The sequence below is a fragment of the Mauremys mutica genome, chromosome 17 (assembly GCF_020497125.1).
Source record: "Mauremys mutica isolate MM-2020 ecotype Southern chromosome 17, ASM2049712v1, whole genome shotgun sequence".
Classification (NCBI taxonomy): Eukaryota; Metazoa; Chordata; order Testudines; family Geoemydidae; genus Mauremys; species Mauremys mutica.
The window spans coordinates 24,388,396-24,411,868 of NC_059088.1; the positions used below are offsets into that span (position 1 = coordinate 24,388,396).

The following is a 23,473-nucleotide window of genomic DNA, read 5'->3' on the forward strand; positions in this document are numbered from 1 at the left end:
GCATTACTCCCATAATAATAACAACTCGGTTTTAAACCCAGAATGAAAGGCCTTCTCCATACAACAGTTGTAGTGCATTAACTATACCACTTGCATCCGATGAAGTGGGTATTCACCCACGAAAGCTCATGCTGCAAAATGTCTGTTAGTCTATAAGGTGCCACAGGATTCTTTGCTGCTTCTACAGAACCAGACTAACACGGCTACCCCTCTGATACTATACCAGTATGGTTAAAGCCGTACAATTTCCTGATTGTGGGTGGAGTTATACCCATATAAATCTGCTTATACCAGCATGGCTAGGCTTGTCAGAACTCAATTTTTGTTATTTTAAAACAAATAAAAGGAAGTATTCCTTCACACAGCGCTCAGTCAACCTGTGGAACTCCTTGCCAGAGGATGTTGTGAAGGCAAAGACTATAACAGGGTTCAAAAAAGAGCTAGATAAGTTCACAGAGGATACATCCATCAATGGCTATTAGCCAGGATGGGCAGGGATGGTGTCCCTAGCCTCTGTTTGCCAGAAGCTGGGAATGGGCAACAGGGGATGGATCACTTGATGATCACCTGTTCTGTTCATTCCCTCTGGGGCCCCTGGCACTGGCCACTATCGGAAGACAGGATACTGGGCTAGATGGACCCTTGGTCTGACCCAGTAGGGCCAGTCTTATGTTCTTATAATTTTGATGGATAATATCAACATTTGTTTTTAAGCATTTTTTGCTGATTTTTATCAATTTAAATTTTTCCAGTTGGAAGAAATTTTGGGAGGGGAGGTCAGACAACGGCAGGGGTCAGACAATAATTATTTCACAACAGTCAACCTTGAGAGTCCAGAACTTAGAGCTTTATGACCGTTAAAACTCCAATTGCCAACATCCCCTGCAAAATATGCAAAGTAACTCTCCTTCGATCAAACTCCAAGAAGCAGTCAAGCAGCATTTTTCATCTTTCGTGAATTTCAATCATCAATGGAAGGACTTTCTGGGGGGGTTGTGTGTGGTGCAGTGAAATTGACATTTACTGATAAAAATCGAATCATTGAAAGCCTAAATATCACTTATTCCTGTATGGGAAGGGGAATCACCTATACTAATATAAGGCCCCTTTTTACAGTATAATTGTGGACACAGTAGGGGCTAACTATATTGTAGGGTGACCAGATGTCCTGATTTTATAGGGACAGTCCCGATTTTTGGGTCTTTTTCTTAAATAGGCTCTGATTACCTCCCACTCCCATCCCGATTTTTCACATTTGCTATCTGGTCACCCTAACTATACTGGTAAACAATCACTTCCGTAGCCAACACAGTTATACTGGTCCAAAAATTGTGTGTCTGTCCAGGCCTGTGTCTGTCCAGCCCCTGTCGCATATCTGTACAGCCCCTGACACAATGGTGCCCTGATCTCAGTTGGCCTTATTGCAATAACAGCAACAACTCAATTTTCACCAATCCACCGCCCGGGTTTGGCTGAGGTCAAAGGTCTTCTGGGGCTGAAGAATTACGAAGGAAACTGACTTTTCCCCGCTAACACCTAACACATTCGGAACTGGGCAGGGAGCGATAGGAATACAATTAGTCAAGGTAACCATGGCAACAGTGAAGGGCAGGCACAAGGGATTACGAACGCTTCCGAAGAGGTGCCTCTGGAAGGCGCAGCCCCCGCGTGGAGAGCCATACACACCCACACGTTTGCCCATTATACCTGGTGGCCTCAGACCTTGGGCACTTTTCATCTCTTCCCTTAGCACGAGTGAATCTCCCGGCTGGCAGTGGTTGTGAGATATCACTCATGCAACTCCCCGAGACAGCGCTCACCGCACAAACACGGAGCAGGTTCCATCCTCAAAGTGCTTCGTGCAAGCGGGTCTGTGCCAGTCTCTCCATTTTACAGGTGGGGAAACTGAGGCATGGAGAAAGGGATGGACTCGCCCAAGAGCATGTAGGGAGCCCATGGCAGAGCTGGAGGTAGAAGCCAGAAGTCCAGATTTCCAGTCCCCTGCTCTAACCACTAGCCAACACTTCCCACCTCCACCCTTGATGGGATCCAAAATGAATCTTTGAGGCAAGTATGGGGGGTGGGGAAACTGGGATTATGTCTACACTGAACCATAAACCTGGGCTTAGGCTCAGGTTTGAACCCAGCTCCATCCCCTGTACTGTCTACACACAAAGCTGTATGTGATGGGTCAGCAATCATTCAGGATCTGAATCCTAGGACCCGCCCAGCTGGGGGTGGGTCTGAGTCCTAGTCCCACTGAGACTCGGGTCCAAGCCCCATCATTTTGCAGTGTGGACACAACTCAAGCCGCAGACCCGAGTCAGGTCTGTGTAGCGCAGTATGGAGCTGTTGCTGCAGTGGTGAGTTATGGGTCTAGCAATTGTTAGCCCAGGTTGCCAATGCACCATGGAGTCCACAAGCCCAGATGCCACAGACCCAGTTTTACAAAGCAGTGGAGACAGACCCTGGGAGGACGCTGAGTATCTTACACCCCTCCCTTGCTCTGTGACTTGCGAAGTCATTTACAGCCCTGCCACGTGAGAGGTAGCATAGGGTAGTGGGTAGGGCACTGGTCTGAAACGTGGGGAGACCAGGGCTCTTTTCTTGGTTCTGCCACTGCCCTGCTTGGGTCATGTTGGGCAAGTCGCGTCCCCACTCTGTGCCTCAGTTTCCCCTCCCCCCATTGTCTGTCTGGTCTAGTTGGTTTGTAAGACACTATGGAGCAAAGACTGTCTCTTGCTCTGGGTCAGTGCAGTGCCCGGCACAATGGGGCCAGTGGCACCATTTATCCCAGAGGTGCTGGAATTAGGGGTGCGGGGGCAGGAACTCCTCCTGGCTTGAAGTGGTTTCCATCATATACAGGGTTGACAATTTGGTCCAATGGCTCTCAGCACCCCCACTACACACACTGATCCAGCCCCCCTGGTTTATCCTCTAGCAGCCCCCCGCAAAGCTCAGTTGTGGGAGTGGGGGGCTGCCGGTGTTGCTGTCCAACACCAGGGCTGCCCTGTCCAACATGCTGGACAGGGTTTGCGTCCGTCCCTGCATCATCATGTTGGGAGGGGGGGTTACGCTTCACCTTGGCTTTTGCTTTGTCACCAGGGCCAAGTAACTGACTCACCATGCGGGAGGGGGGGCCCCCTTGCTGCTTGGGGGCCCCCCCGCCATTGCAGAGGCCTAACACTGCCACTGAATGGGGCCCTGATCCCCGCTGAGGCCTGGAGGCCTTGCTGCCATGCAGGTCACTAATGTTCCTAAAACGAGGCGACTTGGCGAGGTGTGTTAGGGGGAGACAAAGGCGCAGGGCAGCGGAGGATCAAGGGTTAATGGTGCCCAGCGTTGCAGTGGCCAGGGGCTGGTATTTATAGTACAGCAGCATGCACTGGACTCATCCCCAGCATCCTAAGCAGAGAGGAGAGTGCCGCAGGTGCTGGAACGAGGGGTGCGCCCGCTCCCCCTGGCTTGAAGTGGTTCCCATCATGTGCAGGGCTTGCGGTTCGGTTCGGCGGCTCTCAGCACAATGCACATTGTTCCGGCGCCCCTGGAGAGTGCCACCAAATTGCTACCGAGAGAGATCGAGGGATGAGACCAGGACCAAGCATAATTCATAAGCCCTGGCAGGGGAGGAGGGGGGAGTGGAAGAGGCGGGCCCCTTTCCCATGTATATTGGTGCAGTGTGATTGCTCTGTGTAGCTGAATGGAACAGCTACTTCTGGTCTATGGGAAGGGAGCTTAAAAATAGCAGCCTGGCTCTGTCTCTGCAAAGAGCCGGGACGGCTGTGACCGTACGTGGAAAACACCGGCGCTCAGGCCCCTATCCGCAGGGCTGCAACTGGCGTGGGGACGGGGGAGAGGTGTGCAAGGGAGGGAAATGCTGCTAAAAGAAAATGCAGAGAAGGGCTTTGATGGACTGAATTATTCGGCTTCGCTGTGTCTATCCCCCGTCTCAAGCTGAACGGGGTCGATTTCCTTTAAACACCCGCACGCACTCAATGCACAAAAGGGGAGCAAAGGTCTCAAGCCATGAAAACTCTGCAGGCTTCTGCTCCGCTTTCCCGGGGGTGAGGAGGAAGCATGTCGCCCAGAAGAGCCGGCGGCAGGTGACGGGAGAGGGTCCAACCGCGCCAGGTACGATACGGCTTTTCAAAAGAGAAGCGAGCAGCAGGGGGGCTGGAACAATGTGTGCAGTGGGGGTGCTGAGAGCCAGTGAACCAAACTGTAAACCCTGTACATGATGGAAACCACTTCAAGCCAGGGGGTGCGGCAGCCCCCCTAGTTCCAGCATGACAGAGCAGCTAGTGGGTGCTGAAAGGAGCAAGCACCACCGCTGCTCCTGGCCGGGGATCAGCACATGGGTCCTGCGCTTAGGCTAAAATGCGGACGGGGATGGGAGAGAAAGTCTCCTGGACTGTATGAAGGTCTTGTCTGTCTGTCACATTCACTGTCAGTTTATCCTAAAATCCCATTCCCCAATTGCTGCTGGTTTCCCGAACAGCCCAGCTTGCACTGGAACTCTGGGATTCTTTGGCTGCACTTATTTAATGAATGATTGGTTCGTTATTATTATTATTAAATGTGTTTCTTTTTCATCAGACTAATCATTAATTTCTCTGTGGCTAGATGTCCACTCAGGTGTCTTTCTGCTCTTACCCGTTCTGGTCCCTTTGGTGTTTTATTCTGCTGATCCAAACCAAGCCAGAAATCTGTTTTATATTAAAATCTAATCAGGTTTTATTGCCACAAGCTGGTGTATTGCTTTAAATCCACCTGTTTAACAGAATTAGAACAGGAATAGGATTATCCTTTGATTTAAATGTATTTCACTTGCTGTAACCATCCTGAACTCTAATATTCAGCATCACAAGTTCCTTTAAATTCCATATATATATATATATAAATTTCTCTCCCTCCATTCAGTAGGTTGCATTCATTCTTATATGGTTATGTAACCAGACGTGGGTGAAAGCTCTTGCTAATTTAGATCAGAATATTTTCTTTAGGTTTCTCTCATCACCCCCAAGTAAATCCCTTTGCATCTGAAATCCCAGGAAAAAAAGATCCCAGGAAGAATTCTGCTTCCAATAAATTCCCATCAGACCATTTCTACACCGACATCCACTAGGCATTCCCAGTTCACCTCCGTAGCGATTTGCCAAAACCCGAATCTCTTCCTTTTCCAGTTGCAACCCACAAATGCAAAGATGCGGCAAAGAATCGATCTGGCTTTTCCCTCTTTGTTGTCTCCTTTTTTCATCCATTGCATGCCTCGATATTCAGCGTCCCTGTCAGAGCTTTAAACCTTTGTTTCCTAAAGCTGTAGTGCTCTGCAGGGATTTGGGCTGGGGTTTTTTTAAATGAAAAAAAAAGGGGCTGCTTCATCTGAAAAAGGCTGTGGTTTTTTCACCCAAAAGCACGGGACTTGTCTTTGAAAGATTCCAAAGGTAAAATGGCTTTTTATACTTAGAGGTCCTATGGGGACAAGCAGAGTGAGATCTTACCAGACCGTAGCTTATTTAGCCTGCATTCCTGGACAATAAATGATGAAGGGTTTACAGGATTCCCGAGATGAAATTGCCTGCTTTATTACACCCCAGCATGACAGATGGATTTTTCTGATACGATACAGGGCTCTCATAGATTTCCTAAGGTGGAGCTCAGGAAAGAAACCGGAGGAATGAGAGAGGTAATTGCTCATTCATTCCCCGAGCAATGTGGAAGACAGTGTATCAACACTGCCTTGAAACTGAGACAGTAGCTGGGGTGGAAGGGGTGATGGTCTCACAGGGAGGACACTCGAGTAGGACCCAGACGATCTGGTTTAATTCCTGGCTCTGCTACAGATTCCCTGTGTGACCTTGGTCAAGTTGCTTCATCTCTCCTGAAACGGGGATAATCCCCAGGAGAGGCTAAAACCCATTTCTGATTGTGACGCGCACGGATGGGATGCTGATGAGGGCAAGCTACCTAGCCAGAGGGGAGGGACATTGTCTAGGATGTTTAAGCCAGAAGGGGTCCAATCCTATGGCCCATTGTGGTCTTAAAAACCTATGAACCCTGAGCAGTTCCATTAACCCAGGGGAGACGGGGAGACCCACACTGAAGCGAGCCCAGGCCACTGAAGTCAGTCCAAAGGCCCTGCCTTTGGATCAGGGCCCGAGGCTCCCGCTGCCGCCACCCTCACTCGGGCGAGCGATCCTGGTGAATCCCTAGAAGTGACCGAGGCTACTCAGGTGAGTAAGGATTACTTGTGGGATCAAGGGCAGCAGATTCAGCCTGGAAGAGCCCAACTTTGCCCGCCTTGCTGGAGCCAAGCTCCCGTCAGGGTGGGCGCAGGTAAGTTGTGCAGGATTGGGCCCAAAGGTCATTCTGGGTTCCCTTTGGCAAAGGATGGGGGGCAGGGTGGGACGGACATCCCAAGCTAGCGACACAATGGGCCAGATCCTGCGTGGGTGCAAATCAGCACAGGTCTGGGGAAGTCACTTGAGCAATGCTCATTGACAACAGCTGAGCCTTGGCCCATTGATTTCTGTGGCGCTCTGGCCCAGTGACACCAGTTGGGAATCTGACCCACTGACTCCAATGGGGCTCTGTTGATTTCCACCAGCTGGGGATCTGACACAATCACCTCCCCACGTCACCACTGGGGAGCCTGTTAATGAGCCATCAATAGTGCAGTCACCGGTGATGCAAACGTAGGTTGTAAGATCTCTGGGTCCGGGGCTGGCTTTTTGTTCTGTGTACGTACAGCACCTAGCGCCCAGGGGGACCTGATCCATAACGGGCTCCTAAGTGCTACTGAGATACAGATAATAAATAATAACAACCAACCACCCAAGAGGCCCAGCCGGCACCAGCCCCTTGAAAAAGCCCCCAGAAAGTAGCGGCAAGAGAAAAAATAATATAAAATAAGGGGCGGGGTTGGAGCTTTAACTGGTGAATCTGACAGCTTTAGGTATATTCATGGAGGCCTCAACAGGGGGGGTTGAGGGAACAGGGGTTGTTTCAGAGAGGAACAAAAGCATCCCACTCTGGTGGCGTTCTCTTGCTTCCAGACTTGTGACTGTGACGTCCAGAGGAGAGCAACTGATGCAGGAGGAGAGCTCCTCATTTTTGAAACGTCTTGCTGGTCAATATTGACTCTGGCATCTTGGGGGCTAGATGCTTTTCTGGAAGGGAAGATGTGCAGAAATTATAGGGCTTGCTGCCTCTTATCTATCGACTCGTTTTCTCTTGCGTGCCTTTTGGTGCTACTGAAATGTTGGCGGCTGCTCAGGATAAAATCCGTCAGAAATAAAACCCCCATCATAGGGCATCGCACTTCAGTTCTGATCCGCAGCCCGCTAAGGCCAATGGAAAGGCTGTCGCTGACTTCAATGGAGGCCCTTATGTGGCACTTTTCAGTTGGGCTTTGCAATGGGACTCTGAGATTTAGGAGCCCACTGGGCATTGCAGGCACCTAACTCCTTTAGATTTCTTTGAAAATCCCTCGCCTCCTGCTAGAGATCGCAAAAGTGTTTTGAAAAACTCGGGTGAGTCGCTGCGATCCCCGGTCTATAGTTGGGGAAACTGAGGCACAGAGTGGGGCCATGATTTGGTAGAGCCAAGAAGAGAACCCAGGAGTCCCCTGCTCTAATCACTAGATTGCACTCTGGCCTACAACTGGTAATAGAACCCAGGAGTCCTGATTCCCAGTCCACTGTCCCAACTGCTGTACAGCATTCCCTGCTACAGATATTAAAAAATAAATAAATAAACTCGAGGAGTTCTGATCATCAGACCCCTTCTGCCCGCTTTAACTACTAGTGTGCACTGCCTGCAAAGCTGGTAATAAAGCCCAGGAACACTGATGCCCTGGCCCATGCTCAACCCATACTAGATTCCTTCCCCTCCCCGCCACCCGTGAACGCTCTGGGGACGCTGAGTTAAATCTAGAAGTAATGAGGAAATGACTAGGTGCTAATAACAAAACAGATAAAGCAGGTCACTTAGTGTGGGTTAGCTGGCAGCTCAGTCATTGTCTGACAAATGACAAATGATTCCAGGGCCCTCCCGCGGCTTTGTATTGCTGCACATGGATGGGTTTTGAAATGACACTTTAACAGAGCTAGTCACTGCAAGTTAATCCAGTGTTTTCTCAAAAGGAATGCTCCACTGGCTCAGAGGGACGTGCCAGCCTTTCTAATATGCTTAATTTGAAAGCCCGGAGGACACGTTGCATGCGACAGATAGATCGAGAGAGATGCAGACGAAGATTAGGTAGATAGATAGGAAGATTAGAGAAGAAGGCTGAGATGTTTCAAGCTGCTGAGAGTATTTGGATGCCTAGTTCCTATTAGTTTCATTGGGAACTGACCATCCAAATCCCACAGAAAACACCAGCCCATCCATTTTCAATCTTCCCCCTTTTCTCCTCCATCAGCTGAGGCTGTGGAGCTGAGCTGGCCTCTTCCAGCTTCTCTCCCCAGGTCCAGCCAGTCACACAGACTAATTGTCCTGGGCAGAATTAATGACCCGGCCGATCCTTGCAGAGAGGGGTGTGGGGGCGGTTCGGTTCCTAGAAGGGTTTGAGAAGGCTACATGAGAATGACAGGATCTGACCCGGCCCACAAGTGGGCTCAGGAGATAAATCCTGAGCGTAAACCTTTTGCCTCGGTACCTACAGAAACATCGTCTGCCTCTTACACATTCAGAACCGCTCACCGTGTTACACGTTCACTAGGAGCCCGGGACTCAGTGCCCAGCTCTGTCACAGCCTCCCCGGGTGACCTCGGTAATGTCACACTGGTCCAGATTTCCACGCACCCAGTGTAGCTACTCTAACCACTCTTTCCCAGCGCAGTGCACAGAACCCAGGCGTCCTGGCTCACAGTCTCCTGCTCTAACCATTGGACCACACTCCCTCCAGGACAGAATACTCCCTAGCACTTTAGGATAGGAAGCAAAGCTCATTGTGGCCAGTCGTGCCTCGATCAGGCCACCAGCTTTAGCAAGAAGAGGGCTGCTGATGACCACATGTGGGGAGGCCTTCTGAGAAGAACACCCCTCATCGAGTCACCACTGGGGGCAGGGGGTCTCCCATCTAAGCCATAACCCCAATCCACCCTGCTTAGCCTGCTGCCTCTTACTGGAAGGGCTCTGAGCTGGCCGCTTCAGTGGCATTAATCTGCCGCACTCGACGTCCGTGATTCAATCAGGCCCTGGTTCCCGGGGCACCGGGTCAGGGGATGGCGCCAGCCTCTGATGATTTGTAGGACGCTGCTCGTTCATTAGCCCTGCTAATTAGCTTCCCTTTCCTGCCTCTTCTCTTTCCACACCTCCTTTATTCTCTTCTACTTTGCTCATTAGCTCTCCTCTGTTCACCCTCAGTCTTCCAGGCCCCTTCTTCTCTCCTCTTCCCCTGCCTTTCCCCCCTCGCGCCTTCCCTCTTCTCCTCCTCCTGGCCTTTTTGTTCCTTCCCCCTTTCCTTACCTTCCCTCATCGCTTATTCTTCCCATCTATCTCATTCTCCCTCTCCTGCACTCTTCCTTTCTCTCCTCCCCCGGCTTCCCCCCTCTTGCCTCTCCTTTGGCTTCCGTGTCCCAGCGTAGGCCCAGGTGGGAGCAGCGTGAATCAATCCGGCAGAACACGTGGCCGGGTTTTTCCAAAGAGCTGCCCAGGCCGGAAGCCGGGCCCTTCTGAAACGCTGCTGCCCATCTGCGTGTCCCAGTGGGACCCACGCAGAGGCCTTTGAGAAATCTGAATTTATTCAGGTGCCGATGCTGGCAGCTTGCCCTGATTGGGGGGCAGGAGGGGGGGTCTGAGCCCTCGGGAATCCAACCTGCAGCTCTTTGGCCAAGCTGCTCCTGTTTGCATCGGACTCCGCAAGCTGGCACCAATAGACACTGTGTCACCTACACCCCAGAGTGAGAGATTTCCGGTAAATTAGGCAGGACAGGCAGCCCTTCTCCAATGCCCCTCCAGCCAACCAGCTCACCAGCTGCCAGGGCAGAAGGGGCTGGGGGCGGAGGGGGGGGGAGGACGCGCTCACCAGCCAAACTCCTTTTGATTAGTGAACTTGTTTTTTTCCAGCGTTGAATTAATTACCCTTTTCCACGCGGGCACCAGCTGGTAGGATTTTGAGTCAGGCAGGCAGGTTGGGATGGGAAGCCAAGGGGATCTGCCAGCGCTCGGTGACATTTTTAACGGCACACGCGTGTGAGTTGAGCGTTTAACTCTTTGGCGACCTGCTAGTGGCTGCTGGGGAGCATCCCTCACGGTAGACAAGAATCTAGCCTGGGCTGTGGTGAAGCGAAAGGGAGCAGGCCGTGCTGCATCAGAACGGCCATACTGGGTCAGACCAATGGTCCATCCAGCCCGGTATCCTGTCTTCTGATGCCAGGTGCTTCGGAGGAAATGAACAGAACAGGCAGCCATTGAGTGATCCGTCCCCTGTCGTCCACACCGAGATCCAGGCAATCTGAGGCTAGGGACGAGCATGGGGTCGCCTCCTTGCCCATCATGGCAAATAGCCATCGATGGACCTTTCCCTCCGTGAACGTGTCTAATGCATTTTGAAGCCTGTTATAGTTTTGGCCTTCACACGATCCCCTGGCAATGAGTTCCACAGGTCGACTGTGCGTGGGGTGAAGAAGTCACCTAGCACCACCAGAGAGGGTCTGCCTAGATCCTGGTTTGGATTAATGGACAGTGCGTAAAGCTATACCTGAGATATGCAGGACAATGTGCCATGAATGCAGGGTGAGTGAGACTCAGGCAAACCTGGATTCTATTCCCAGCTCTGCTGCTGGGTGGCCTTGGGCAACACCTCATACCTCAGTTTCCCCATCTGTAAAATGGGGGTAATGATCCTCCCCTCCTTTGAGACCCACCGGTGATAAGAGAGAGAGATTAATCTTGTCTGGATGGCTCTATTGCCACCCGCTCCGTTGACAACAGGGTGGGACGAAGGTGGGTTTTTCTGCGGCAGGAGCTGCTGAATTCCCAACTGTTTTTGCCTTGGTTCTCTGGGAAGTCTGAACATGGACACAGAGGTGAGGTGGAAGGAGGGGGCCTGCAAACCAGACATATGGGTGTGAAACTGAGGCCATGTCCCAAAGAGGCCTTAAAAATCCCAGGGCACTTCTTAGCCAGGCCCAATTTCAGTATGAATAAGAAGATTCTGCCTGCCTAGCTTCGCCTGTTGGAGCCTTCACTTCCTGTCCTAAACTGTTGTGCAGCCTTGCGGTACACCATTAAGCAGCTCCCCCCAGAATTGGCTGCACTTCAGTGTTGGGTGAGTGATCCCTGTGCAGCACTGCTATGTGGTCATCAAACAGGTGTTGTCCTCCACCTCAGAGGTGGCTGCATTCCAGTGTTGGATGAGTGTCCCTGTGGAGCGTTGCTGTGGCTTTTAAGCAGCTGCCATGCTGCACCCCAGAACTTGCTGCATTTCAGTATTGGGTGAGTGTTCCCTGTGCAGCATGGCTGTGCAGCTGTTAAACAGCTGCCCTGTTCCACTCCAGAGCTGGCTGCATTTCAGTGCTGGGTGAGTGATCCTTTTGCGGCATGGCCGTGGGCTATTAAGCAGCTGCACACCAGAGCTGGCTGTATGTCAGTAGCGGTTGTGTGCTCTCTCTGCAGTGTTGCTCTGTGGCTGTTAAACAGCTGCCCTGTTCCACCCCAGAGCAGGCTGCATTTCAGCACCGGCTGCGTGGTCACTGTGAAGCCCGGCTGTGCGGCTATTAACCAGCTGCTGCATTGCAGCCCAGAGGTGGCAGCTCAGTGGTGAAGGGGTTGCTTGGCGATGAACGATGCTGGAGCAGGGTAAGATTTCATGATGTGGTCTCCCTCTCTTTCTCTCTCTCTGTCCAGGGAGGAGCTCTGCCTGTGCAATGCCCCGCCCCGCTGCCCACAACCCCGGCTTGCCCCCACGAGACCGCCCGGCCCCAGGCCCCGCCTGGCGATGAACGACCCAGCCGCCATGCCGCACGCGGAGGGGAACGCCCTGCTGAAGGCCGTGTGGCAGGGCAAGTTCCGCCTCACTCGCCTCTTGCTGGAAGGCGGGGCCTACATCAACGAGGGCAACGCCCAGGGCGAGACCCCGCTGATCGCCGCCTGCCTGGCCCGCTACGACGACCCGCACAACAAGCCCCGCATGGTGCGCTACCTGCTGGAGAACGGCGCCGACCCCAACATCCCCGACAAGATGGGCAAGACGGCCCTGATGCACGCCTGCGCCGACCGGGCCGGGCCCTCGGTGGCTTCGGTCCTGCTGGAGCACGGGGCCGACCCCAGCGCCAGGGACTACGCGGGGGCGTCGGCCCTGGTGTACGCCATCAACCGGGGCGACCGGGAGACCTTGCAGGTGCTGCTGGACGCCTGCAAAGCCAAGGGCAAGGAGGTGATCATCATCACCACCGACACGTCCCCCTCGGGCACCAAGAAGACCAAGCAGTACTTGAACTCACCCCCCTCCCCGGGCCTGGAGGAGAAGTCGCCTGCCCTGTGCATGTCGCCCTCTGACATCGAAGTCAAGACCACCCAGTCGCCCGGGGCCAGCGAGAAGGAGGAGGCGAGGGACGTCTTCAACTTCACCATGGCCACCCGGCTGACCTGCCCCCCGCCGCCTCTTCCCAAGGGGCTGGAGGCCGAGGCCTCCGCGGAGCAGCCGCCGGCAGCCCCACCGCCCAAAGGCCGGCCCAGGCAACTCAAGAGACTCAACTCGGAGCCGTGGGGGCTGGTGGCGCCCTCCGCCTTGGCCGCCTCCCATCCGGAGAAGGCCCGGACGCCGGAGGAGAGGATCACGGCCGAGATGAACGGCTTGAGCATCACCAAGAGGTCCGTGCTGTCACGGAGGCACAGCATCGAGGGCCAGGAGCCCCCCGGTTTCAAGATGGTTTCCCCCCACGGCTCCGGGGAAGAGGCCCCAGGTCCGGAGGCACCCTGGGCCGAGAAGGTTCATTTCGGCCACCTCCACCAGCCTCTGTCACGGCGCAACACAGCGCCCGAGGCCCAGGAGAGCGGGGGCGGCCCGGCACCCGGCCTGCGGGCCGTGACCCACCATAAGCTGGCCCGCATGGAGCACTGCGAGTCGGACGCGCACCTCTGCCCAGACTCCATCCCCGGCTCCCCGGATTCAGGCCGCGTCTCCCTGGAGAGGAGGAAATACAACGCCTCCCCCCTGACCCTGCCGACCAGCTCCTCCCGGGAATCCCTAGAGAGCATCCCCAGCGCCGTGTCCCCCATGACGGGGCGGCGTCGCTCCCCGGGGCTGCTGGAGAGGAGGGGATCGGGGACCCTCCTCCTGGATCACATCGCCCACACCCGGCCTGGCTTCCTGCCCCCGCTCAACATCAACCCCCACCCTCCCATCCCTGACATCCGGGCCAACGGCCGGCCCCCCTCGCCCGTGCACAGGGGGCTCATCCCCATGGCCCCCAGCTCCCCCAAGGCGAAGAAGAAGCTGTTCCGAAGGCATTCTATGCAGACGGAACAGATCAAACAGCTGGTCAATTTCCAGAACCTGCTGGCCCAGGGCGACCCGGCCACTTAAAGGGACAGAAGCCCCAACAAGGGAAAGGAGAAGAGGCCTAGATTTATTCTATCCCCATCCCATTTGCTGCTCCTGGAGTGGGGAGGAGCTGGAGACACCCCCCATCCCATCTCTCCCACCCCATCCTGGGTGGCGAGCCCATTGTGTCTGGGTTGCTGTGTATCCTCCGCCCTGCTGTGTATCTATCCTAGCGACGGGCCGCGCCCAGGGTCCAGGGAATCTGACTAGAACAGGAGCACTCCAGTGGGCCAGGATCCCCATGCGACCAATTTCTGGATGGCACTGGGTCCCTTCGGTGGAGGCCTGGAGGCTGTGGCCTGGCAGCAGAACGCCCCTAAGCATTACCGCCCATGACTGTGCCACGTGGCCACAGAGCGCTGGCCTATGTTGGGGGTGGGACGCTGACAGCTTCTAACGGCTGCTCCCACGTGCCAGTCAGGAAACCAGAGGGGAGGCGCGTGGGTCCCGTCCCTCTGGGTCCTGCCGGGCACGGCCTGGAGATGCAGAGGAGGGGAATGAAAGGGTCGATTTGGGTTCGAGATCAGGTACGTGGCCAGCCGGAGCCTCTTCCAATTTCCGGCAGCGGTTTGTGCCCGATCCAGGTTCAAAGCCGAAGGCAGCCCTGCTCGGTTTGCACGGCTCTCCGACCTGGAAGGCAGCGGCAGCGATCCTAAAGACAGGCACCCCTCCTCCCCTGCCCCCGGTGGCCTTGCACCCCACCTGCTGCTCCCTGCAATATCCTGTTGATTAGTGTGAACGCCGTCGGGACTCCTGGGTTCACTCCCCACCTCTGAGGGGGCAGCGTTGTCTGGCAGGCACAGTAAAGGGAGATCTGGGGCTACGTTTGCAAAAAGAAACCTTATTATTTCAGTGTATTGGGATGCCCAACTGCGCTGAACGCTCACCCGCTGGAAACCAGGACCCTTCAAGGTGTCTCAGATGGGAGCACTCAAAACGGACACACTTTAGGCACGTGGCTCTGTTCCCAGCTCCAGGAGGAGGAGTGTTGTCTAGTGGTCAGAGGACTGGGCGCTAACAACTCTCGGGTTCTCTGCCTGTCTCTGCCACTGACTCACTGGGTAACTGTGGACTAGTGACGCTCCCTCCCCGTGCCTCAGTCTCCCCCATCTGTCAAATGGAGGGAATGATACCGACCTGTGTCTGTAAAGCGCTTGGAGATCCCGGGATCAGAGGCGCGCTAGAAATGCTACGTCTTATTTGTTATTTATTTAGCATTCGGTCTCTGGCAGAGCCGCACCCCTAGACAAAGCAATATGACTGGGGACGCACAAGAAGTTACCCCCAAACACTAGTGGGAGGGCTGGAATAAACCCTCTAGGCACAGGGTGCAGGACTGAGCAGAGCATCACTGATGCAGAAGGGAAACCATTTCAGGGGGGAGTGAGGGGACTGAGTGTAAATAGGCATAGACACCCATTGCTAACCCCACAGTGCAGACCCAGTGCACTGGCGTGGGTTACCCTGCTTTTCCACCAGGGGAAGCTGTGGAATTGTGCATTGTCATTGTGCATTGCACAACTGCAGTGGTGCAAACAAACCCCAAGTCCTCAAAGGTATTTAGGTCCCTGACTCCCAGCGGGAAGATCTGGCCCCTAGTTACCAAGCTATGAATCTGCAGAGTGCTCAGGTTTCCTTGCACTTCCCTGAGTGATGCTGCAAAGTCCGAGTTAACTAAGGGAGTTAACATTTGCACAGGTCTCCCTATAAGCACAAGGAGACTGTAATCAGGGCCCCATGTATCCGCTACTCTGCAGAACCCACCCCCTGGCTGTGCTTCCTTTTCTGTTTGCAGAAATACGCTTGTAGCCCTGATTGACATGTATCTGATGCCATGTGGCCTGACCTAGTCTTTAGACAGCCTACAATGATCACTCTAGATGTGAACCCCTTGATGCCAATGGGTGTTGACTCTGAAACCTACTGACCACCAAACAGACAACAACATTGTTAACTATTCCACTGCTGATTTTAGCAGAAATGTTGCATTGTATTGTGCATTTCTCACAACTCCCAATTAAATCCCCAGATGCCAAAAGCCCCCAACTGCCACCCCACCCCCTTTCCCGATTGCTCCTGCTAAGCACTTATGCCTTTTTTGTTACAAACTTCTGCAGCACATTGAAAATGAAGGGCCATATTCTTGGCTAGTGTAAATGGTGCCTCTTTTGACTGACATCAGCTGAGAATTTGAGCTTAAAATGGCCGGGGCAGCATCTGATTAAATTGGCCAGAGGATTAGCTAGCACACTTTATCCCGTGCTGATTGCGTTAGCCACTGCTCTGTTTAGTTTCATAGAAACCTTATTATTTCAGTGTATCTGATGCTGTTTGGGATTTCCAGTTTCCTGCAGGATTTGGAGCCTTTTGCGGCAGGATTTGGGGGCTAGTTTGCTGCAGATACATGGGGCCTTCCAAATGCCCTCTCCGGCTGTGTATGTCAGAGAACATACAGCATGATGTGAGAACAGTTTCAGGTCTGTATCTGGGACACATGTAGGGTTGGATCTGGGGTTTTCAGTCTGCAGGCTAGAAGGATGGTGCTCAACTGTGAAATTTGGAACCAAATTCACGTTGCGATTTCAGAGGTTTTCAAAACTGCTTTGAGCACATCTGTCTCCAGTATATGTGTGGCTATAAGCCACCGGTAAGTGTCCATTACAGGCCCCCATCTGTGTCTGATCCACAGAGGACCTGTCTGCTACAGCCCCAGCTAAGGACTAGTGCTGGGTGGGGCTTATTCCAGAAAACGATTTGCCATCAGAAAGCGCCGATTCATCAAAACTGAAACGTCCCATGGGAAAGCGTCAATTCCGCTGAATTTTTCATTTAGAAAAAATGGAGATGAAAACAGTTTTGAAAATGTCAAAATGCCCCTTTTTCGCCAGCCTCGGAACGAAACGTTCCCGTTTCTCAGCTCAGAATGATGCTTCCTGTGGCAGCGTAGATTATTTGCTAGTTTTAACGTTTAAAAGGTCAAAATTGAAACGAAATGTTTCAAATTTACCAAAACAAAATATCAGCCAAAAAGATTTGGGGGGGAGGGGGCGGAACTGGGTTTGCAAAAAAAAAATGTTGAGATTTTGGGATTTGGTTTCAATTTGGGATGAGACAATTTTTGAAATCACAAGTTTCGTCTGAGGATGGGAAATCCCCAGGAGCTGTAGCCCCGCCCCCCGGTATCATCTTTACCTCAGGCTGTAGCAGCTCCTGCTTTTAGCTCTGGAAGTCCCTGGTTCAAGCCCTGATATCGCCCAAAATAGCAGCTGTCACACCTGGAACACACACATGCATTTCTAGCAGGCCTGGACAGATCCCTTGATGAATCTGTAACCACATACAGCTTATTAACCCTTTAAGAAGCAAGGCTCCTGGAACAAGCCTGCCCCAGGGTCTCCCACCCAGTACCACGCCCCTTTCCCTGGGCCTATGGTGGCACTAGCAGAATGCTGCCCCCTGCTGGCCAAATGCACAAACTGCTGGGCGGTGGTTTCCTAGCCAGGGGTTGTCTTATAGCTTTTAGGTAAGTTATAGATCAGTGATAGACCTCCGTGGCTCAGGAGTCAAATTAACGACCAACAGAGCCACAGGAGTGTGAATTCATTGTTTCACTTACTATATATATTTCATTTGCACAGCAAAATGACTGACCGAGTATTATTATTTTATCAACGACAATTGGTTAGTAACATGGTAAAAGCTTCCTGATTGGTTAATAACTTTGACTGGTTAATAATTAAATCACCCTGTGTTTTAATATCATGTGCTCATTAAAGAGCCACTTGCGACTCCAAGCCTTAGTCTGAGCAACACTGGTCTGTATGAACAAAAGGAACTGAGTGTGTGTGTGTGTGTGTGACCTCTCCATTCCCGCCTTGGGTATATTGTGGGTGTGGGTGGGTGTGACCCCTTGACCCCTCCGTCCCCACCTTGGGTGTATTAAAGGCAGCCACAGAGAACATTTTGCTTTAAATCAGTTGCAGATAACGAAGCAGAACTGGGTCCGTTTCCCAGCTCATCCCCCCGCCTGTAGAGTTCTGGATGAAACCAGGTGGCTGGTCCCTTTGGGTTTTGCTGAATCAACACCCGACGGATGAGGGGATGTTTGACTGAAACAATTTCCAGGGGCATTTTTACTCCTTTATCAAGTGGGGAATATTCCTGAGCATTGGGTGGCATCCCAACCACTGTGGCCAACCAGGAGGTCTCTACACCCTATGCATATTGTGACGCGATCAGTTTAACCCTTTCCCGTAACCCAGTCCCTGCGTGTGTCCCTGAGCTGCGTCCTCCCCGACAATCCAGGCTCAGAGATTCTCAGTCTTTTCCATAGCAGGACCCTGCCCCCACTTACCCTTCCCTAGGGGGAGCCCGAGCTTGGTTCTGGGGCTGCCCAGATGCCAGGGTGATGGTGGTTATGGATCTGTCTAGCCAGGTCTGCATTTAGCAATGTGGGAAGGGCAGGTAGGTCGTGACTCCCCCTGGTTGTCTTGCAAACCACAGACAGATGTGTGTAACTGTGCTCGCCAGTCCTCCTGCTTCCCAGCTGTCCGTGCGGGAGCACTGCCCCAACTCCATTCTAGGAGTCGCCCTCTGCCTTCGTGTCCTCCTGGGGCTCTGTTCCCCTTTGCCTGGGGGCTGGGAGTCAGGACTCCTGAGCTCCATTCCCAGTCCTAGGAGGAAATGTAGCCTTATGGTTAGAGCAGATGAAGCGGAGGCAGGACGCCTGGGTTCTCATCCCTGCTCCAGCGCTTAGAGCGGGAGGCATGAGACCGGAGTGAAACCCCACTGTGCCGCAGGTGGGGAGAGAAGCTGCAGCGTGGGTGCTATTGCGGATCAGAACCTGCTTAGCGCAAGCTGGTTTCTGCAGCTGCCCAGACACAGGGGTGATGTGGGGGCACGTAAGTACAGAGCTAGCCAGAGAATTCTGTCCGGCAGGCCAGGCCTCAGAGCACTGTTGGGGTGGGCAGCTCACTCATTCCATCCCAGCGCTGGTGACGCCCAGAGAAATCAACCGGGGTGAGAGTCCAGGCACCAGCTGCTGCTTCCAGGAACCATTTCAGCCCCAGGCAGGCAGATACCCAGGAACACAGTCTCTGTCCTTGTCAGAGCTGAGCTAAAAAAACGGATCCAAGCAGCCGCCGACTCAGGGGGAAGCTTGGATCCAGACAGATGCTTCAGTCCAGCTTTAAATCCTTTACACTAAGGGTGAGATTTCCAGAAGTTCCTGACAAGGCACCTAATTCCCATTGGCTTTCAAGGGGAATTAGGCACCTAAATAACCACAAGGCCCTTTGAAAATACCCCTCTCCCTCGGATATGTGGGGTTATTATCTCAGCAGACACAAGCTCCAGTCACCACCAGAGCTCCTGACATGCCACGCGAGGGACAATCGGAAATAACGCAGTGCCTGGCTCATCAGCAGGAGCAAATGATTTTCCATTTCATCCCACCAGATCTCAACGCTATTTGCAATATAGACAGGAATCCCCTTCCCCCATCCCGCCCAGGGCTGAAACGCTGCCAGTTCTGGGGAGGAGTGCGGCAGCAACACTGTACCGCCCTTTATGGCAGGCTGCGCAGAGGAAGCATGTGACCAACGCAGGTCAAAAACGTGGCCAGGACAAAAGTGACCGGGGCTCATTGATGAATACCAGGAATCAGGCCAGCAGTGTCAGGCCTTCCCTGAAGGTCCATGTGCAGCGTCGCCTTTTGGGGCTGGGGGGAGTGACTCCTCTGCACAGAGCTTGTGTAGGAGCTTCTGAAAGCCCACAGGCGAGGCGTACAGCGAGTCCTCCCTGTTAGAAGCAGAGCTGGGTGAATATGCCACAGGCCCCTGCAGGCAGCTGCGATGGGCCGTGTGCTAGGTTAGTGCAGGGTCCAGCTGTCAGTTCAGCCGATCGCTGGATAATATTGCCAAAGGGCCAGGGGCAGGCAGAGGACTCTCACACTCCGCTGTGCATATTCATACGCTCTGCCGATCCCTCGGCTCTCAGACCTGCCTCTGAGCTAGGCAGGATGGCAGGATTCCTGGGTCCACCTCCCCCTCCCACGAGGGAGCGCTGTCTAATGGTTAGAGCAGAGGAACTCGGCGTCAGGATGCCCGAGTGATCATCCCAACGCCGCAAGGGGAGTCTTATCTAGTGGTTAGAGCAGGGAACTGGGCATCAGGACACCTGGCTCTGCCGCTGACTCACTGCATAACCTTTGGAGAGCTGCAGCCCTGCTTGGTGCCTCAGTTTCCCCACCTGCACCATAGGGCTAATGACCCTGACCCATCCGTAGGATTGCATAGCTAATGTGTGAACACCTACCATCTCTGCTCTAGAACACAAGACCCTCCCCAATTTAGTGAACGAGGCGGTGGGGGGGGAACCCCTCTGAGCCGAAGTGAGTCGTGTTTGTGAGTGTGGTCACCATTCCACCCCAAAGGTGGCGAGATTTGCACTGACGAGGCCGCCTGCTGTCTCTGCCTTGGGTGGTGTCTGATCTCCTTCCTCCACCCCCGGCCCACACCCCTCTCCGCTGCGCTCTTCCTTTGGGCTGGCCAGGGTGCTCCTGTCCCCTCTGGGGCGTGGCGGGCGAGGAGGAGAGATGGGAACGGAGAAGTAATTCCAGCCTGCCCCAGCTGCTCTCCCAGCCGGGGGTGTCGGGGGATCTCTTGGTCTTTACCTAGCAGTGAATAAAAGCCCAACATCGCTCAGTCTGGCTCGCACCTGCGTCTTCTTGGGGCTGGGGGTGGGGGTTATTCTGCCACCTAGTGACCTTGTATTGGAACAGAAGGTTTTGGGAAGGCCACTGCTCCATCCGTGTCAAGTTTCAGGGGGCAGCCATGTTAGTCTGTACCCACAAAAACAACAAGGAGTCCGATGGCACCAAAAACCCCACTTCTTCAGATGCACCATCGGAAGAAGTGGGATTTTTACCCACGAAAGCTTATGCCCAAATAAATCTGTTAGTCTTTAAGGTGCCACCGGACTCCTTGGTCCATCAGTATCCTCCTGTTTCTTCCCTATGCCAGATAAGATAACCAGTCCGTCTATTCCTGTATCCCTCCACCTGCTGCACCAGATCAAACCCGACCAATCCTTAGACCCCCCCCATCTCCTCCCTGCACTGGCTCAGATAACTGGCCCATCGATTCCTGTATCCTCTCTCGTGCTGCACCGAATCAGAGCACTGCTCCCTCTAGTCAAGCATCCCTCCACCTGCCACACGAGACCCCCCATCACTGGTGCATCCAGGCCAGTGTCCCTGCCTCCGGCAGTGGCCAATGTCCAGTGTTTCAGAGGAAGGTTTAAATTGCCCTTGGCCCACCATACATAGCTATACACATGGGGATAAAAGGCAAATCCTGGCTGACCCCAGCATGCGTCCCACTTAGGCCCTGAAGCATGCTGGTCCCCCAAGCCATTATCACAGCTGGCATAGCTAGATGTGGGATCCCTGTGTACTGTGTCTCCAAACACCTGTGTGAGAGGGAGAGCGCAGTGTGTGCACCTCCTCTGCAACACACTGCAGCAGCCCCGGGGGACTCTGCATAGAAAAGCCTCCCCCCCCAAACCGCCCCCCCATCCTAGAACGATCCAGGCCTCACTGAAAAGTCTCTGTTCCTGGCAGGAGACCTGCAATGTGAGATGGAGAAGCGCCTCTCTTGCTTCGTCCATGCCTGCGATGCTGCTCCCTAATGCACAACCCACTTGGCAGCAGGCTGCTTTCGCTCCCCACCAGGGTGCCAGCGTCTTTGTCCCGTTCCCTCCCACACAGGCAAGCAGCTGTTCATCCTCAGCTCAACCCAAGAGCAAGAGGCAGAGAGGAAAATCCAGGGTTTCTGTCTCTGCCTGGATCCCCGCTCCCTTCCGCCTGCCTAGCAGAGACATTCCCTTGTGCTCTGGCCTATAGCCAGACCTCCTTGGGCTGCGAGCTCATTGGCTCTGCTAGGCTGGGGCTCTCCTCCTTGGTACTTGGATGGGAGACCCAGGATGCTATCGGCCTCATGGAGAGGTGGGTTAACCACACCGACAGGAAAGCCCCTTCTGTGGATGTAAGAAGTGTCGACACGCAGCTGTCCTGCTGTAACAGCCGTACATACCCCTAGGATGAGGCACAAAGCTAAGGCCCGGATTGTCTGAGGCTAATAAACCCAAGACACTATTTCCTGAGAGGTAGGTTACTGGGCACCCTGGCACCCTGTCCTGATTCCAGCTTGGATAATTCCATTCGGCCTCCAAAAACCCCTCCTTGCTGTTTCATTTCTTTTTCATTTTCTGCCCTAAATCCTCACCTCTTGGTGAACACGACTAAGTGCCTGACGCATTCCACCCCAGAGGCGGCTGCATTTCAATGCTGGGGGAGTGATCCCTGGGCCGCATGGCTGGGAGGCTGTTAAAGAGCTGCTGCGTTCCACCCCAGAGGTGGCTGCGTTTTGGTGTCTGCCAAGCCCTTTGGAATGGATGGTACCACACAAATGTCAGCATTGATTGGTATTGTCCATCTGGGGCTCCTACAGCAAGCCCTGACTGGCTCGATGGGAACGGGGAGACCAAGGCACCCACATGTAATGACTAAAATCCGTGCCCACCTCTCCCATCAGGGCATGTCCCTTCCAGGACCCATTTTGCTGCCATCTGGTGGCTCTAACCGGGGTTGCTACATCCCGAACACTGGTCATGGTTTCAATGCAACTCTATAGTTGGCATCTCAGATTTTCCCATTTCCCCCCCAATCTGAAGTCAGGCCCATTTGGAGGGGTTGGGGGGGGGACTCCACCAGCCCTGGCCACTAAGAGAGGCTCACAAACAGCAGCTGAGCGGTGGCAGAAAGAACGTCAGTTGCTAAGGAGTGTCACAAGTTCTTGGGACTTAGATGGGGATCGGAGCTTTCCCGTAGGTCGTGATGTCTGAATCTAGGACGCTGGCTCTGGCCTGCTCTAGGTTGTCCATAGGGGGGATCCATTCGTGTGCATATTGACATTACACTGAAATCCACCGCTATTTCATCTCGTCAATACAGCCACACAAACACCTCCCTCCCGACGACTCAATATGTTAGGTCTTGCCAAGAACCCGGTGTCGACGGAAGGGGATTTAAACCCTCTTTACGAACAGCCATCGACGTGGGATCCAGCAGGGAACGGGACTCACAGGGAAAGCTGCTCGATACAAATGACCGGACACAGAATTAATTGGTTCGGGGCAGAGACTGACTCAGAGGGCTGAGACAGGCACTTCCCCACATGGGGGCTGCTTGGATCCAGGGGTTCAGTTCTGCCTTTTATGGAGATTGGGGACTGGCCGCCAGGCTGGCCCTGGCTTATCTGGGGGGATTGTTTCCATAATGAATATGTGAGTGCCTGGAAGTCAATACACAGAAGTCAACACTTTGCTGTAGTGTGGGAAGGTGGGTAAATGTCATCCCCATTTTGCAGATGGGGAAACTGAGGCCTCTTTGGCTAAATCCACCCCTGGAGTAACACTTCTGCAGTCCCAGAGTAATGAGGGGACTTCCCCAGGGCCACACAGTGAGTCTGTGACAGAGCCAGAATAAAAACCTGGATGGGACCTGGCTCCCAGCCCCCTGCTCTGACCAATAGATCATGGTCTGGTGTAAACAGAGGAAGGGAGGGGAGAATTATCCCTGGGGAAATTGAGGCAGGGGAAAAATTATGCGTGCAATGGAGTGATTTTGGTAGGGTCTCTCTTGTTTTCAACGCACTGCTCTGTGTTTATATTAGCAAAGGCTGGTCAGAGGAGCACCCTGGGGCTGTTGGAGCTGGGGGAGGTGAGGTTTGGAACAATCTTTCTTCCCCAGAGGGGTGAGTCCCACAGTCTGGGACCGGCCCCTGGGAAAGCTCCATCTTCCACACGAGCTTTCCCTGCTGGTAGAAAGTTCCACTGGGCCTGCCATAGGTGCTGGAACTA

The 23,473-nt window shown here is 53.6% G+C and overlaps 1 protein-coding gene across 1 annotated transcript; it reads left to right on the plus strand.

The window, feature by feature from the left end:
- The first annotated feature begins 3,822 nt into the window (after positions 1–3,822).
- On the plus strand, positions 3,823–17,251 carry ANKRD34A (ankyrin repeat domain 34A). The gene is made up of 2 exons (XM_044991478.1): positions 3,823–4,131; positions 11,854–17,251. The coding sequence occupies exon 2, from the start codon at positions 11,945–11,947 to the stop codon at positions 13,532–13,534; it is 1,590 nt and encodes a 529-aa protein (XP_044847413.1). The 5' UTR covers positions 3,823–4,131; positions 11,854–11,944; the 3' UTR covers positions 13,535–17,251.
- Positions 17,252–23,473: the final 6,222 nt, after the last annotated feature.